Here is an 18,594-nt window from a genome sequence, read left to right as displayed (position 1 = left end):
AACCCATATCAAATATGTAAATTCCTACCTTTTTGGTCTTGTGACACTGCTGGGCTATTGGTTTCACTCACTGACTTCGAAGATGGCTTGGAAGAGTCTGCGTCAGAATGTTCCAGATTCACCACTATGTCCTTGGGATGAGCAGATTTCTCCTGAGAAGCGCACAACTCTTCTGTACATAGGAAAATAATAGACAGTGACTACCGCAAAAAGGATTCGATATTTAATTTAATATCGTAATTTACTGTCAAAGCATTATTGTTTGTATATATTGTACACTAAAATAAGTTACAACTGGCAAGCTAGGGGGCGAGAGTGAGAGAGAGGAAATTAGAAAAGAAATGACTAAAATCATGTCATATGATTTATTTGAATATGCCCACCCATATTTGGGCAGACATAGTCAATGGCCCCTGTCAAGTAAAGGGAAACCCTAGACATGGGGAGGACAAGAGAGCCAGCAGACTATTAAGCTACTGAGGCAATTCCTACATTATTTTGTTGGCTCTCTGGTATACTTCAGCAGAAAATCTAAGCCATTCCCAGAGCTAGACAACTAAGACATGATGGAAGAACATAAGAACATAAGAATTAGGAACAGGAGTAGGCCATCTAGCCCCTTGAGCCTGCTCCGCCATTCAACAAGATCATGGCTGATCTGGCCGTGGACTCAGCTCCACTTACCCGCCCGCTCCCCATAACCCTTAAGTCCCTTATTGGTTAAAAATCTATCTATCTATCAAGAGAATGGTATATTCGACATTATCAAACACAAAGCATCAAGAAGTCCAAGGAGAGATAATGCACCCTGCTCAATGATGATATCATTGGTGTCTTTGACTGGGGTGGATTAGAATGTGACGCTTCTTTTTCAAATGCCAGAGAAAGTTTGCTACCTGAATAACAAATCTGATGCTGGTAAATTTCCAGAAAAGGATACGCCATAAGGGACTGGTCCCCCCCTGCGCCCGCCCCCCCCCCCACCACTATCTGTACTTGTTGCTTACAGGTATCAATTGCAATTGAGAAAAATACATTTTTTTTATTTTGGGATGGTCAATTCTCTTCACACTTGTTCATCTGCCTAACCAAATGCACTTATAAAACAAAAACAAATATGTAATAGCTACAATTATGAAGCCAAAGTCCAGGAAGTACCCAATGACCAGGTAACCTTCTTGATCCTCAGCACCACAGGAAGCCAGTGAAGCATTTCTGAATAGGCAACCAATCCCTGTTTGGCCTGATTACTTTTGACTTTTTCAAATGCCCCCAAAAATAAAACAGCAACATGACTAGTGGTTCTACTGTGATAATGAGATGTAGGCACACCGGCTTTTGTTAGATATTATAAATTTAAATACACTAAAAGTGATACTGTTCAGTGACCAGAACAAACCAATTACAAACAGAGTAGTCAGTTTTTGACACTATTTTTTCACCTCTGGACATGAGCACAAATCTAGATTAGGCTGATTAGACGGAAGTCCCTTTGCTAGCTGCAAGAATATTTCACAGCACACTTTTAAACATTCTCAACGTTGTTCCTAATTGTATGAGCTCAGAACTCAAAATTGCATATAAAGTGACACCAACAGGCATTCTCAGTGGTGAACAAACATTTGCATCTCTCATTGAATAAGTTAGCACTTTTTATTTCTCTCTCCCACCCTTGAGTAACAGAATTAGTATTTGCCTTCCTAGATATTGGGTCTGGATGGTGTGGATACAGAATACGAGGTCAGGATAGATAAATCCTTTAGCTGGTCACTTGGTAACATGTAATAAAGGTTGCCCAAGTATGAATCCTTCTCAAATGTTTCCTTCCACTATGAGGTGACGTCTAGCATCTGATTAACAATTCCCAGCAAGAGCATAATTGCAAACCATGACCAGTGTGGGAGGAAAAAAAAAAAATCGAACCTGCATTTTCAATAGCATGCTGGTGCTCTACAACACTGAGCTGCCTGATATAATCACATTGGAGCCTTAAAAGAATTACAGGTCAAAAAAACTCACCTTGTGCTTGAAGATGAGAAATATTAAAACCTTCCTTTAGTCTAATGACGACTACTCCATACTGATAGTCAAATGCATCACTGCAAAACAAATATGCATTACATTAACCAGAAAAAGGAAATAAAATTCTTATACTCGGTCATAATATAACATAACATTTCACAATCACTGGCTATGTTCACACAAAATATATTTATATTGTAAAGGCATTTACAACTATCCATAAAAGCAAATATTACCAGAAAGTTTATCCTCCAAAACATCCAAATAAAAGATGCATAATTAACATATATGAAAAATATGCAAAGAAATTGGCTACTTAAGGTAATGGGGGAAAAAAATCAAGTTAGTGTAAAGTGCTTAGGACTTCCTCATACTTGAATAAAGGACTTCAAAAAATAACAGGTATAATTATTTCTTATTTATTGCAGTTCATTAAACTTTAGAATGCAAAGACTAAAATGGCTGTATTTCGTTAATCCCTTCTTTAAGAATGGAAACAAAAAATGGGGGGAAATTTGGCTGGAATTTTCCCATTAAAAAAAACTTCTCCATCTGGCTGGGGAAATAGAGCTTTGAGTTGCAAATCAGGATTTGCCGTTATCCCAGGTTTCCCAATCGCTTTCTAGCACCCCCCCTCCACCACCCACCTCCAGATTAAAATTGCAGCCATGTTCTCTAAACAGTTCTGCTTTATCAGTACACAAAGGTGTGCTTTTAACACATTTTAAAACAATCTTAAGGACTTTGTTACAACCACCTCCAAAAGGAACCAAAGAAAGAAAAACTTGGTTTTGTTTTCAAAGTGGCACTTTACTCCATAGAATGGTAATTAGCAAGATTAACTCACTGAATAGTATTGATGTAATTTTCCACATCCTTCATAAGGGCCTGCCGCCAGTCTTTTTTAAAGCCAAAGACAAGTGTGTTGGGCCGCATTCGACCAAGTCCTACAGCCTGGAAATAGACCAGAAGCAGAATTGAAAGTCACTTTTCTGTCAGACATCTATCCAGAATGCAGCTATGGACCGCAGTCCAAAACCGCCCCATATGGGACACTAATTGGCATTCGAACTCTCAGGATGGCTGGTCGGGAAATGGAAAAGTTGTCACACTGGTACAAGGGGTACCCAAAGTTAGCGCAGAGGCAAATCTAGGGCAGATCAGAGAATTTTACTCTACGTCTAAATGTAGTTACTTTCATGTTATTCTTTTTATTCTGATTCTAGGAGCCAAGCATCATTTGCAGCACCTTCCATTATTTGTGCTGTTAAGTCCATTTTCCACTGCCTGGTGACAGACTTGTCGATCCAGTTTTACCTGGGTCTTTGAGTCTGCTACCAGGCTATGGAAAATAAATTTAACAGCATCAATGCCGGAAGCTGGCTCCCAATATCCAAACTAGTAAAGTATTTTGAAAAGCAGTTCATAGAATTTTACAGCACAGAAACAGGCCATTCGTCCTAACTGGTATAAGAAAGACAGACTTGGATTTATATAGCACCTTTCAAACCACTGGACGTCTCAAAGCGCTTTACAGCCAATGAAGTACTTTGAGTGTAGTCACTGTTGTAATGTAGGAAATGCGGCAGCCAATTTGCGCACAAGCAAGCTCCTACAAACAGCAGTGTGATAATGACCAGATAAATGTTTCTAGCTGTTGCAATTTTTCCAGTTCTTTCAGTTTCCAGCTGTTGTAAAGTTACCAGCTGTTACAATGTATATACTGGTGTTTATACTCTACATGAACCTCCTCCTACCATACTTCATTTCACCCTACCAACATATCCGTCTATTCCTTTCTCACTCATGTACTCATCAAGCTTCTCCTTAAATGCATCAAAACACTATGTGGTAGTGAGTTCCACAATCTCACCACTCGGAGTAAAGAAGTTTCTCCGTAATTCCTTACTAGTATTAGTAGCTACCTTATATTTACGGCCCCAAGTTTTGGGACCCGACCCCCCACAAGTGAAAACATTTTCTCTATGTCTACCCTATCGAACCTCTTCAGGGGCTCAATTTTGGCCCACCCCTTTTTTTGGCACACTTACCAGAGATACGCCACTTTTCTCTGTTCAGAAGTGCGGCGAAAAAATTGCTCCCCACTTTGGCTGCTGTCTGGCCTCTCCCTGGTTGCGCGCAGCGTGGCCAGTTGAGTCCTGTGCTGAAAACAGTGCTGGGACGTCTGCACATGCTCATTGGAGTCAGGTCGCGATGTCCGTGCATGCGCAATAGCGCCAAAATTTGGCAATCGGCCATTTTTAAAAGGAATTGCAGCTGCTTGTGTTTTGCCGTTTGCTTGCTGCAGCCTGTTCGGTTTGCTTCCTGAAGCCTGTGTATGCTCCGATGTCAGCAGTTCCCGCCCCTATCCCTGGCCGAGTGGTCTCCTGGTGTGTTGTCGTCCCACACCTAATCCAGGCAGAGTGGCCTCCCGCACAGGCCGGCCCGTTGCCTTCCCGGGCTGAGTTTTCAGATGAAGGTAGGACTTACTTCTATTGTTTATTTGTTAATGAATGCTTATTACTTTTTGTGCTTTGTTTAGTGCTTTGTAAGTCTTGGTGCTTTAGGTGCAGATCCCCTCCGCTTCTCTTCCCGCACCTATCCCAGGCCGAATGGCCTCGATGTACCTACCTGCGCTGATTTCTTAACTCCCCGCAAGGGCTTTCTGAAATGGCCACATACGCTGGCCTAAGTAGAGTTGGAGTAACTATTAGCCGGCCAGAGTGGCCTACATGGCCAAAACTGGCGTAAGTGGCTGGTAATACCTCCTTTTGAGAAAAACTAAACTAAAAAAATCGTAACTAACTCACTTACACTGGCGCAAATTGAATATGCAAAATGGGGATTTTTAAGATATGCCAGAAAAATCAAGTTACTCCAAAAAAACGGAGCAATTCCTGGCCAAAATTGAGCCCCATAATCTTGTAGACCTCTATCAGGTCACCTCTGTCTTATCTTTTCTAGAGAAACAATCCCCAGCCTGTTCGGCCTTTCCCGATAGTCGTACCCTCACAGTTATGGTTATCATCCTTGTAAATCTTGTTTGCACTTTCACCAGTGCTTCGATATCCTTTTGCAATATGATGAACAGAACTGCACACAGTACTCAGTGTGGTCCAACAAAGGTTCAATACAAATTCAACATTGCTTCTCCACTTTTCAATTCTATTCCTCTAGAAATGAACCCCAGGACTTAGTTTGCATTTTTTATGGCTTTGTTAACCTGCGTTGCTACTTTTCATGATTTGTGATTCTGTACCACTAGATCCCTTTGCATCTCTATCCCATTAGGACACTCATTCTCCGAGTAGGTGGCCTCCTACCAAAATGCACCACATCACACTTAAGTATATTTAATTTAATTTGCCATTTACATGCCCATTCTGCAAGTTTGTTAACGCCTTCTAGTATTTTGGCACAGTTTTCATCAGCATTAACTGTATTCCCCCAATTTGGTGTTGTCCTCAAATTTTGATATAGTATTTTTGATTCCAGAGTCCAAATCATTAACGTAAATGGTGAACACCAGTGGTCCCAGCACCAATCCCTATGGAATACCACTTCCACCAGTCTGAATAACTACCTTTAACCCCTACTCTCTGTTTCATAGACAGTTTTCTTTTCATTCTGTTACTTGTCCCCTGGCTCCAGTCATGAATCTACTATGCAGTATCTTATAGAAGATCTTTTTAAACTCCATGTATATTACATCCTTCCATGTGATACCCATCCTGGAAGTGCTTGATACAGACATCAAGTACCCAAAAGGAAAGTATTTCATTCCCCAGCTTTAACATTCCTCATCTGGAGTACAAAATGGATACACAAAAGTCTGCTACTTTATTGCAGGCTGATCAAAGTGATAATCTTTGACAGATTGGGTAGTAGTTAACAAGGACAGAATGGGTCAAGGGTGGAGTATTTGAGAAGGTAATGACAGCAATTTTGAAAGGGAAGAATGCAGTTTCTGTGCAAAGGGAACCATTTACATTGTCATAGGGGGCAGGAAGGGAAGCTGGGCAGTTAGGAGCTTATTGGGAATAGGGACAAAGGATCAAAAGTATTGGTCTCATTGATGAGATGAGATTAAACAGGGCATAGAGGAATATTTTGAGAGAGTGCGAGAGAATGGAATTATTTTTCACCTTCCATGTTAGCAGTAAAATAGCAGCGCAGATCATCCGCCTGTTATTGAACCCGCCCCATGTGTATCTCCATTTACTCCCAAGTGGCGAAGGCGAAAATAGCATCAGTGAAAGAGAGAGAGTGCGAGCACATGAGTGAAAGGTTAGAGAAAGAGAGAGAGAGAGAAAGAGATTAAGGAGTGCGAGAGAGAAAAAAAAAAGAGACAAAGGGAGGGAGACAGACAGAGGGAAAAAGAAAAATAGAGCAAGAAAGAGAGCGAGAGAAACAAAGAGGGGTAAACATTCAGTAATCATACTGTAGTTCCAACAAGAAACTAGTCTTCTGTAACAACACTGTTATTTGCCATGCCTTGTATTCAGAATCTTTTCATTTGTCAAATTGGCACACAAAATATTTTGATGGATTATCACCAATATCATCCAGCCACAATTTTTTTTAGTTTCTTGCACCCATCTTTATATCTAGGTGGGCTTAGAAAACTTCGTTTCACTCAAATAGATTGGTAGTTTTTAAAATTCTGTCATGCTAAATTTTAAATGGCTATTTTGCTTCTTTTAGGTAATGCACAATTTCCCCATTAAGAGGGCAGGTAGCATGCTCCCTGCTGGTTCTGTTCTTTAATCAGTTGACGAGCTACACAACAGCAGCCTGGTAATACTGCTTCCAATTCCTCATTATCCCCTTTCAACTACTTCACACCCTCCCCCGCCGCCCCCCCACCACCGAAAATAGCTACTTGGGGGAGGTAGAGATGAAAACCTGAACCCCTTCACCAATGCTACACCACTGGTTCCTTTTAATAGTGAACAGAGGGCATGGTTTTGTGTAAACCTCAGGCATGTTACCCCTTCTGAAGATCGCCCATTGGGAGGGTGTTTATTTTGGGTGGGCGTTAGTATAATTTCCAACCAATTTGCTGGAGCAGACTAAATTAAACTTGTGTAAAGTGTCTCTAAATCAAACAGTCTCGCCCTGGGCTGCATTATTCTGCTACTATTACCACTTCTCTACAGTACAACAGTGACTACACTTACAAAGTACTCAACTGACTGAAGTATTTTGGGACATCTTGAGGTTGTGAAAGGTACTATATAAATGAGAGTTTGTTGAGGAAAATGTTGAGCAACAGCAATAAATGTAGTGGCACCTTTAAACCAAAAATCTATATAACTGGATTCAAGAAAGTTCTTGATCCTTACACACTGATCTTGAAGTGAACATTATTGTTTATAGAAACATAGAAAGTAGGTGCAGGAGCAGGCCATTCAGCCCTTCGAGCCTGCACCACCATTCAATATGATCATGGCTGATCATGCAACTTCAGTACCCCATTCCTGCCTTCTCTCCATATCCCCAGATAGCCGTAAGGGCCACATCTAACTCCCTTTTGAATATATCCAACAAACTGGACTCAACAACTTTGTGGTAGAGAATTCCACAGGTGAAAGGTGAAAGAAAGCAAACACAAATACAATTACACACAACACTGGTGCAATATATTTGAACTTTCATCGTTTAAAATTTTTGAAATATCAAAAGGTCAGTTCATCTTTGCCTAATCAAAGATTCTGGCGCTCACGATAATTTCTCCTGCAAGTTCAATTTGCCACAAATATAAACATTGGTAGATGTGGGTTGTGTACATGTTTTGTGTTGAGCTCATCTTCAATTTTGAATTGTAGCTAAATGGAGCCTTTAATGATAATTCAAAGACTATATTTAACTACAAGATAGATAGTGATTGACCCAATTTATTACCCACATACATAGTCAGTATAGTGGGGGAAAAGTATGCACTTTTAGATTCCCCTCACCCCGTGGTATTATAAAGCTGAATAACTACAAATCCATGTCAGAAAAACACCGAACTTACTTGAAGTAAAACTGTTCATACACAAAAAGAACTCACCTGCAGCAAAAACTGTGTTCCCTCACGCAGATCTTCTGCATATACAGGCGCATAGAAGGCTTTCATTTTGTTTTTGATTAACCACCGTTGGTATTTAGCCTGATCGGTGGAGATTTCCTTCAAAGCTTGTCTGCGAGGCCCCTAACGAGAACAAATATGTAGATTTCACAAAAGTGCATTTAATTTATTTTTAAAAGAACACTTTTCTAAGCATTAGGTCACAAGGCTTAAGTTTGCCCTGAAGCAAACAGGCTCTAATTGACCAAGATTGAAATTGAACAAGCAAATTTGAAATGCTAGCAGACTTGTGGAAATCATTACTGAAAATACATCCGATTGGTTAGGACTGACCATGAAGATATTGGAGGCTGGGAGGCTGACAATCAGTAATGCTATGAGAGCACTGGGCAAGTATTTGGCAAGAAAATCAACTGAGGGATAATAGGAATTTGAATTCTGTTTCTGAACACTCGGGCTATTCAGATGAATCAAAATTGTCTTTGCCAGTTCTATACATGCCTACCCCCTTACAACCTTTCCAAGCTCATCCTGTCTATGAGACCCATTTCCTGCCCCCTTGACCCTATTCCCACCAAACTGCTGACCACCCAGCTTCCTTTTCTGGTCCCATATTAGCTGATATTGTTAACCATTCGCTCTCCTCAGGTACTTTTCCCCCTTCCCCTCAAATCTGCCGTCATCACCTCTCTCCTCAAAAAACCAACCCTCATATTCTCCACCGTTGTCCAGTTAGTTGGGACTACACTTGCCTGGTTCCATTCTTATCTATATAATCGTAACCAGAGAATCACCTGCAATAACTTCTGGAACTCCCTGCCTAAACCTCTCCACCCTTCTTCAAGATGCTCCTTAAAACATATCTCGTTGACTGTGATAATTTCTACTTATGCAGCTCGGTGTCAAATTTTTATCGCATAATACTCCCGTGAAGTACCTTGGGATGTTTTACTACGTTAAAGGCACTATATAAATACAAGTTGTTGTTATGCTCCTGGCTTTATAATCAAACCAGCTGCAGAAATATTTTTGCAGCTAACCATATGCAAAAGATCATCGGTAGCCTGCTATTCACCAATGTTTCCCCTCCATGCTGAAGCCTTTGGCTCTTTGCTAGGATACAATGGCCATTGTGAAAGAACCTGGCAATTTAGCATGAATTAATGCAGAATTAACATATTTTGTGCTACCCACATTTATAAAACCTTTACAGCCTGATGAGAAAGGAAAACTTTTATCCCATCAATATAAACTGGATTCAAATCAGATACCCAAGAAGAGAAAGACTTATAGAAACATAGACATAGAAACATAGAAAATAGGTGCAGGAGCAGGCCATTCAGCCCTTCTAGCCTGCACCGCCATTCAATGAGTTCATGGCTGAACATGAAACTTCAGTACCCCCTTCCTGCTTTCTCGCCATAACCCTTGATCCCCCGAGTAGTAAGGACTTCATCTAACTCCCTTTTGAATATATTTAGTGAATTGGCCTCAACTACTTTTTGTGGTAGAGAATTCCACAGGTTCACCACTCTCTGGGTGAAGAAGTTTCTCCTCATCTCGGTCCTAAATGGCTTACCCCTTATCCTCAGACTGTGACCCCTGGTTCTGGACTTCCCCAACATTGGGAACATTCTTTCTGCATCTAACCTGTCTAAACCCGTCAGAATTTTAAACGTTTCTATGATGTCCCCTCTCATTCTTCTGAACTCCAGTGAATACAATCCCAATTGATCCAATCTTTCTTGATAGGTCAGTCCCGCCATCCCGGGAATCAGTCTGGTGAACCTTCGCTGCACTCCCTCAATAGCAAGAATGTCCTTCCTCAAGTTAGGAGACCAAAACTGTACACAATACTCCAGGTGTGGCCTCACCAAGGCCCTGTACAACTGTAGCAACACCTCCCTGCCCCTGTATTCAAATCCCCTCGCTATGAAGGCCAACATGCCATTTGCTTTCTTAACCGCCTGCTGTACCTGCATCAAAAGATTTATTCAGCCACTCCAATAGGGATTTATAAAGCCTTTGCATACCTTGTCAGTTATATGTTAGCCCCCCATTGACAGTAAACTAATGATGTGAAAATTGCTTTAATTGAAAATAAGTTAATCTATTGAACTCACCGTATGCACATGTCCACAGACCACTAGTCCAACATTTTTGGTGAAGGCATGAACAAGATGGAGCAAAGCTGGACGGGATGTAGGAGCACCTGTCATTAATAGGCACTGGGGCCTGTACAAAGAACATACAGTAGCAGGTTAGAATAGTCAACATAGAACCTTATAACACACTAATACATCCTCAATTTTGAAATTCCCACCCTGGTGTTCAAATCCCTTCATGGCCTCGTCCCTCCCTATCTCTGTAACCTCCTCCAGCCCTACAATTAACATTCCCGCGAAGCTGCGCATCTGTCTGCTGGGCTCACGCGGGCCCAATCAGCTTTCCAAATGCGAAATTTTGCGTATGCGTGAAACTTTGAATGGGTCATGCGTTCCATTAAGGGGACTGCACACCCAAAAGGAAATAGTGGGAACATTCCCTACAATCCTCCGAGATCTCTGCACTCCTCCAATTCTGGCTTCTTGCGCATTCCCGATTTTCATTGCTCCACACTGGCTGCCGTGCCTTCAGCTGCCTAGGTCCAAAATTCTGGAATTCGATCCCTAAACCCCTCTGCCTCACTCTTCTCCTTTAAGATGCCCTTTAAAACCTATTTCTTTTACCAAGCTTTTGATAACCATTCCGAATATCTCAATGCGGTTCGGTGTCAATTTTTGTCTGATTATGCTCGTGTAAAGTATCTTGCGACGTTCTTATTGTGCGACAGGAGCTATATAAATGTAAGTTGTTGTTGTTATCCATGTTCTCTCTAAGCTGTGTGGCCATGCAGTGATCTGCAAGGTCCCGCGCAGGCTGCTCACCGGATTTTCCACTGTAAATAGCACGTGTGCGCAGAAATCTAAAGGGTTCGTGCATTAAACGAAACAGGTCGCGAAGAACAAAGCACAGCTTACAGGGAACACTGGTTATCATTTTAGAGCTTGCAAGTTTTGAAATTAAGAGAAGACAAATATTCATCAATATTCTTTACATGAGATGCATTACAATTGGTAATTTATATAGAATGAAAGATTATGCATCCAAAATACAAGATACCAAAATTACACCCAAAGGAATTTTAGGTTTTAGCATTGCCATAAAACCTAGCGCACATTATTTTGCAGAACTTGCCAGTTCAAGGCAAAAAGACTGAGTTTTTTGATGAGATAAAAGAGGGGGTTGATGAGGGCAATGCGGTTGACATGGTGTCCCTGGACTCCCAAAAGGCATTTGATAAAGTGCCACATAATAGACTTGCCAGCAAAGTTGAAGCCCATGGAATAAAAAGGACAATGGCAGCATGGATACAAAATTGGCTAAATGACAGGAAACAGAGTAGTAGTAGTGAGGAACTGGGGGAAGGTACACAGTAGTGTTCCCCAGGGGTCGGTACTAGGACCACTGCTTTTCTTGATATACATTAATGACTTGGATTTGGGTGTACAGACCACAATTTCAGAATTTGCAGATGACACAAAACTTGAAGTATAGTGAACAGTGAGGAGGATAGTGATAGACTTCAAGAGGACATAGACAGGCTGATGAAATGGGCAGACACGGCAGATGAAACTTAATGTAGAAAAGTGTGTAGTGATACATTCTGGTAGGAAGAGCGAGGAGAGGCAATATAAACTAAAGGGTACAATTCTATTGAGGGCAGGACAGAAGAAGAACGTGGTTAAAAAAGCATACAGGGTCCTCGGCTTCATAAATAAAGGCAGAGAGTACAAAAGCAAGGAAATGAAGAAGAAAATTTGGTCCGGCCTCAACTGGAGCAGTATGTCCAATTCTGGGTATCGCACTTTAGGAAGGACGTGAAGGCCTTAGAGAGGGTGCCGAGAAGATTTACGAGAATGATTCCAGGGATGAGGGACTTCAGTTATGCGGATAGACTGGAGAAATTGGGGTTGTTCTCCTGGAGAGGAGATTTGATGGAGGTGTTCCAAATTATGGGGTCTGGACAGAGTAGAGAGAGGAACTGTTCCTATTTGCAAAAGGGCCAAGAACCAGAGGACACAGATTTAAGATGATTGGCCAAAGAACCAAAGGCAACAGGAGGAAAAACCTTTACACAGCAAGTGGTTAGGATCTGGAATGCACTGTCTGAAAGGGTGGTGGAGGCAGACTCAATCGTGGTTTTCAAAAGGGAATTGCGTAAGTATCTGAAGGAAAACAATTTGCAGAGGGTGGGGTAGTGGGACTAGCTGAAGTGCTCTTGCAGAGAGCCGACATGGTCTTGCCAGGCCGAATGGCCTTCTCTGTGCTGTAACCATTCTATGATTCATTCTATGATTCTAAATAAAGCATTTACTGTAAAATGCAGCATTTTCATCATTAACCTAAAAATCACATGTGTTTTTAAAAATATTTCAGCTGGTATAATCTTGGGGATGATCCCTGCTCAGGTACACAAGTTTGCAGGTCCTGCACACAGGTGCACACTATAGAATTGATTTTATGTTTTCAAAGATCAGTTTATTTTTCAAATTGTTAAAATTTCTAGGGAAATCTGTAAACTTAAGCCAATACAGGCACCATTAAGAAGGTTCATCTGCTAGTATGTGTTACTGTTGGGCACTTTACCATGTTCTAGGCCCCAAGTTTCCACATGATTTGCTCCTGATTTTTAGGAGCAACTAGTGTAGAACGGAGTATCTTAGAAATCGGAATTCTCAGCATTTAGTTTGCTCCAGTTCAAGTCAGTTAGAACAGTTTCACTTTGGAACAGAATTTTTTTTCAAAAGGGGGCGTGTCCAGCCACTTACGCCTGTTTTCAAAGTTTCTTCAGTGAAAACTTACTCCAAACTAACTTAGAATGGAGTGTGAAGATTTTTGTACGCTCGAAAAAAACCTTGTCTACACTTTAGAAAATCAGGCGTAGGTTACAAATCAGGCGTAGGGAATGGTGGGGGGGGGGGAAGGGGGGGAGGGGTTTAAAAGGGAAGTTTAAAAACATTAAACACTTCAGTTTTACAAATAAAGAGCCATCATCAATAATAAATGATAAATACATCAATAAATCAATCAAAAAAATTAATAAGAAATAATTTTTTTTTTAAAAATCAATAAATAAAACATTTTCTACTTACCGACTGCAGCACCGGGAGCCCTCCAACAGCGTGCTGGGATGCCCCCCCCCAGTGTGTCTCTGTCTCTCTGTGTATGTCTCTCATTCTCTGTCTGTCAGTGTCTGTGTTTCTGACAGCGAGGGGAGGGGGAGGAATGGGGGAGAAGGGGACGGGATGGAGAAGGGGGAGGGGGGGGAGAAGGGGATAAAGGGGAGAAGGATGGAGATGGGGGGGGGGGGGGAAGTAGATTGGGGGGAGGATGGAAGGAGATGGGGGGGGGGATGGAAGGAGATGGGAGGGGGAAGGAGATGGGGGGGGGGGGGGAGGGAAGGAGATGGGGGGGGGGGGAGGGGAAGGGGGGAAGGAGAAGGGGGAGGGAGACTGAACGGGCCGGGCCCCGAGACTTCGGGCAGGGCCCGTCCTCAGCACCAGATTTACAGGTATGTGGCGTTGGGTCGGGTCAGGTCGGGGGGGTGGTGGGAGAGGGAGGGAGGTCAGGTCGGGGGGAGGGAGGTCAGGTCAGATCCAGTCCGGGGGGGGGGGGAGTCGGGTCGGGTCAGGTCGGGGGGGTGGTGGGAGAGGGAGGGAGGTCAGGTCGGGGGGAGGGAGGTCAGGTCAGATCCAGTCCGGGGGGGGGGGGTCGGGTCGGGTCCGGAGGCGGGGGAGCGGGAGTCAGGTCCTGTCCGGGAGCGGGAGTCAGGTTGGTGTTGGGTCCGGTCCGGGGGCGGGAAGCGGGAGTCGAGTCGGGTCGGGAGGAAGCAGGAGCTGGCTGTGGGAGGAGCCTTATTCACGCAGCCCCAGTGAGGCCATTCGGCCAGGGCTAGGGGCTGCGTGCTTCGGCCCCTCCCACACAGTTTTGGGCGCCTGGAGCTTACTGCACTTGCGTGCCTACTGTAGCGCGCATGTGCAGAGGTCCCGGCACTGTTTTCAGCGCAGGGACCTGGCTCCGTCCCCTACAGCTCCTGCTGCGCTGCGCCGAGGACCAGAGGATCTGCAGGGAGCTGGAGAATCTGGAGGGGTTTTTTTTAGGCGCACTTTGTGGCGTGAAAAACGGGTGTCCAGGTCGGGACTGCGCCGTTCTAGGCGCGGCTTGAAACTTGGGCCCCTAGTTTCTATCATTCCAGTTATCTTTCTAAAACAATGAAAACACCCCTGTATCTTGTGTCACAACAAGGACAATGAAAAAGCATGCTTAAAATGAATCCATTAAGAAGCTTGTTGATTTACAAGTACTAATTAACCAAGTAAAGCTGTTATGATACAACTGAGAGCTCAAAACTAGTATATTTGCATAAATTTACCCAATATATAATTTATTCTGTTGCTATATGAATGAGCAAAGTGCATCAATGCAATAAACTGCACCCTTAATGTGACCATATTCCCATGATTAGTTTCAAAGTCAAACTCAAGTATATTTTCTAAATCATTTTAAAATGGTCATGTTTACTGTTACTGCAACTGCATTATAGATTTTATTCTAGGCTGAAAAATCATCTACTTCTGATGGACTTCAATTTATAAACATTAGCTTTCACCCCAGCATCTCTCTGCATTGCTGACTCGAGAGACCTGCAATTACCTGAAATTCTTTACGTGGTCCTCTACTCCTGTAAGACGAATGGCATGCTGCAAGGCATTCAAATAAGTCAAAGCCTGCGTGGAGGAGCCCCAATTCACATCTGTGGAAGAAATATTTTGAGTTCAGTATAACAAACATTTGCATTCAGCACACTAACAATATTCATTACTCTTGTAGCTTTAATCGTTCAGATAAATTAGATCATGTAACAAGCTATAATGAAAAACAGTGCGGACTTTCTTATCTATTATGCACCGACTTACTGTCTACCTTGTAGTATCTCATTCAACCTTATCCAACCCTTTTCACCACGGCTACATGATGCTGCATTAATGGTGACTTCCTGTTTCATCTGTAAATGCGGATTCTTTGATAAATACCACTGATACTGTCTTTTTAGTTACATGCACTATGCCCAATTGCCTTTTCGCATGATTAACTCCAGAAAAAAAATGTTTTAATATTAAATCTGAGTTCATATTATTTAGGCTCTAAGCCATTAAATATCAGCATCTTTCAAGTATTCAAAATAAATGAACGACTTTTCTTATAAGTAGTACGTAGTGCACAGACCTTTCACCACCAGGTGTCATCCTCTAGCTTGTAGGAAAGTAGTGGCAGTGAGGGGGAAGTGGTAAAAGAGAACAAGAGGCGAGCAAGGAGCGAGAGACTGAGAGGAGAAAGAGAGGAGCGAGAGAGGAGAGAGAGAGGAGAGAGTGAGCACACTGGGGAAAAACAAAATGGAAAAACTCTAAACTGAACTTCAAACGGATGGGGCACATTTGACCGAGACAGGTTAGGTGATATAATAACTTTCCCCTTCCCCCGTAAGTCGGTTATGTTCACCTTGGCCCATAACAAATCTACCCAAGGGACGATAGGCAACAAACAACCTGATGGCTCTAAACACACAACTTCCAAGGATCAGTCAACCTTTCGAATTTCTTCGAAGCATTTTTGGCAAATCAAATATCTAGAGTAATGCGTTCCCAATTCCCTCAGTCCCTTGGGGATGCTATATCCTTTAGAATCTGCTAGTGACAAACAAAATATCGAGCCTGTCATTTTTGATATTCGTCACAAGTCACGAAATGCATGTCAGACTGCAAAGGGCGGGTCAGGGACATCCAGCTGACTGCACAGCTAGAGAGGAACTGTACAGGTCCAAGTCCTAGCAAAGTAAAGGGATTACTTTGCCTGCTTTTAACATCAGTTAGAAAATTGCTACGTATAAACTAACAAAGGGATTTATTTTTCATCTCAGGAAAAAGTAGGTCCGAATTGAAAAATAACTGCTAAAAGTACTTTCCACCCTTATGCTGAACCCACAATGGACAACTGCTATGGATTCTTCCTCCTTAACAAATTATAGACAAAGAGCAAATAGCAGGAAGCACCATTTCCCAAAAGGTTTTGGAACAGCTGATAGTTATACAACCTAGTTGCAATTTTTCCCAGCTGATAGAGATCGATAGATTTTTGGATATTAAGGGAATCAAGGGATATGGGGATAGTGCAGGCAAGTGGAGTTGAGGTAAAAGATCAGCCATGATCTCATTGAATGGCGGAGCAGACTCGAAGGGCCAAATGGCCTACTCCTATTTCTTGGTTCTTATGATACACAATTGTTCCAGGCGGGGAAAGAAAACAGAGGGGGAATTTGTACATAGTTTTTTGCTCCCCCAGTAAACAATGCACTCTGCTTTATGTCTGCTCTATACAGTACTCTGCTTTATGTCTGAATATTCTATGTTTGACAGTAGCTATAAAATAAATGAAAGCAACAGAGATGAAAAGTTTTTCAGAAGAATAACACTGCACACATTGTAATGACGTGTTGATATTGCAACCAAAGAAAAATGTGGCAACCAGAAAAATGATGATTTCCTTTACTTTGTAAAGTAAATTCTACAATAATTGGCATCATAATTTTTTTCTATTTTAAGATTATGGGAACAATTAAGTACAAAGAGGTTCACTGATTCACAAAGTTACTTTAAATTAACAAGCAGCTCTTTGGTTTCAGGCATCTTTTCTCAGGTTAAGTATATTTACACCCACAATGACATATGTCGACCCTACTTACAATTTAGAGAAGTTAAATTCAATGTGTAAAATTCCAATAAAATGCAAGAACCACTGAATAATCTTGCTTAGTTTATGTAACAACACAACTTGCATTGTAGATTTATGACATTTAAAATTATGTTTAAATTGTTCAGTACCACAATCTGTGTTTAAACCTGTAGGTAAATGACTTCAATTAGTCTTCCAAATTGTCACAACCACATTTGGGTTTGCTGATGCCCAAGTAATGTATTCATGTTCTAACAATTATTGCCAATTACACTAGAACTCCCAAGGATAAAGTTGTTTTTATTAAAAAGTAAAAAAAAAAAATCTTGTCTGCAAGAATATAATAGTGTAGATGACAAAACCCCTCTGGCATTGCTGATTGCTCCATGTTAACCACATGATCTTGTCACCATCGACCAATCACATTCTAACAATCAATTTCACAAGAACACACAGCACGCAACCTTTTCTTACTCTGCTTGTACTTGCATTTTTTTTTTAACCTTTCCCCTTACTTGTTTAAAAAACTATTTTTAAAATCTACAGCATTTTAAAATTATTCTTTTCTCACACAAGCGAGCCAGATAGCGCGGGCGTCAGACAGACAGCGAGAGCGCAAGCCAGACAGACAGACAGCGAGAGCGCGAGCGCCAGCGCCACACAGTCAAACAGAGAGAGAGAGAGAGAGAGAGAGAGAGAGAGAGAGAGAGAGAGAGAGGAGCGCAAGTGAGTGAGAGACAGAGAAGAATATATAAGTACAAGGCAATTGCTGCTCATTTAATGAAACAGGGAAAATATCCTCTCGTTCAGGAAGTTCAACAGCCCCATCATCCAGCTCCACTGCTACCCTGTGCCCCAGCAAATAGATTTCAAGATCTGTGTTTTAAATCTCTACAGCATTCTCCCAGCTTTCTCTAGTTCATCCACATTCTCTGCTCTCAACTTCATATTGCCGTTTGTCCTGTATCCTCCGTTCCACTTTTTGAATGACTGTCTTTCAGCCATGTATGTAAACATCTCTTCTCAAATCACTTTTCCTTGCAATGTCTCTCCCACGACTTAAAGCTCCTAAAAATTCAGCTTTGACTGTGCCTTTGGTACCACCCTCCCCCCCAAAAATCCTTTACCTCCTGCTTCCCCGAACTTGTACAGTGCTCAAGATGTTCTTCACATAGCAGTGCTATACAACTATCAATTTTTAAACGATTTGGAAGGAGGACGTGACTCCATTTCTGTATCACGTGACTACAGTTGATGTATGCTGCAAACTATAGCAACAAGCAGTAGACGACATTATGGCCCTGAATTTGCGGTCGCTATGACAGCATACTCTCAAGTTCGCAGTCATACTGCCTTTGAAATTGACTGCAAGTTCGGGATTTCTGCATGTGCATGTGCTAAATCCCAAACTTGCAATCTGTCAAGTTCCAAATAGACAGATGATCCGCTGCGACTTTCAAGTCCTCATTGAAATTGAAAAGTTGGGCTCACTGCCCACCTACTGCACATCAATTACGTTGGAAAATTTATGGTTGGTGCAAACAGGTGCACCTGCTTGTACAGCGTAAAGGTGGGGGGGGGGGGGGGGGGGGGGTGAAGGAAGCCAAGAAAATTGTATAATAATTGAAAAGGAACATGTAAAATAACCATCCAGACAGCTGTAAAGG

General features: G+C 42.1%; 1 protein-coding gene across 3 annotated transcripts in view; it reads right to left on the bottom strand.

Moving 5' to 3' along the window:
• slc12a2 (solute carrier family 12 member 2) overlaps positions 1–18,594 on the bottom strand; it is a 257,401-nt gene that overhangs the window by 28,594 nt on the left and 210,213 nt on the right. For all 3 annotated transcript variants that reach the window (XM_070881565.1, XM_070881575.1, XM_070881585.1), the window contains exons 15-20: positions 14,852–14,951; positions 10,219–10,330; positions 8,078–8,218; positions 2,870–2,976; positions 2,020–2,099; positions 29–172 (exon numbers count right to left, since the gene is read on the bottom strand). In XM_070881565.1, the coding sequence (XP_070737666.1) occupies positions 29–172; positions 2,020–2,099; positions 2,870–2,976; positions 8,078–8,218; positions 10,219–10,330; positions 14,852–14,951 (684 nt within the window). The remainder of the gene's footprint in view (positions 1–28; positions 173–2,019; positions 2,100–2,869; positions 2,977–8,077; positions 8,219–10,218; positions 10,331–14,851; positions 14,952–18,594) is intronic.

This window comes from Pristiophorus japonicus, chromosome 1 (genome assembly GCF_044704955.1).
Source record: "Pristiophorus japonicus isolate sPriJap1 chromosome 1, sPriJap1.hap1, whole genome shotgun sequence".
NCBI lineage: Eukaryota > Metazoa > Chordata > Chondrichthyes > Pristiophoridae > Pristiophorus > Pristiophorus japonicus.
Note: the sequence above shows the minus strand (reverse complement) of the source record. Positions and strands in the feature narration are given on the sequence as shown.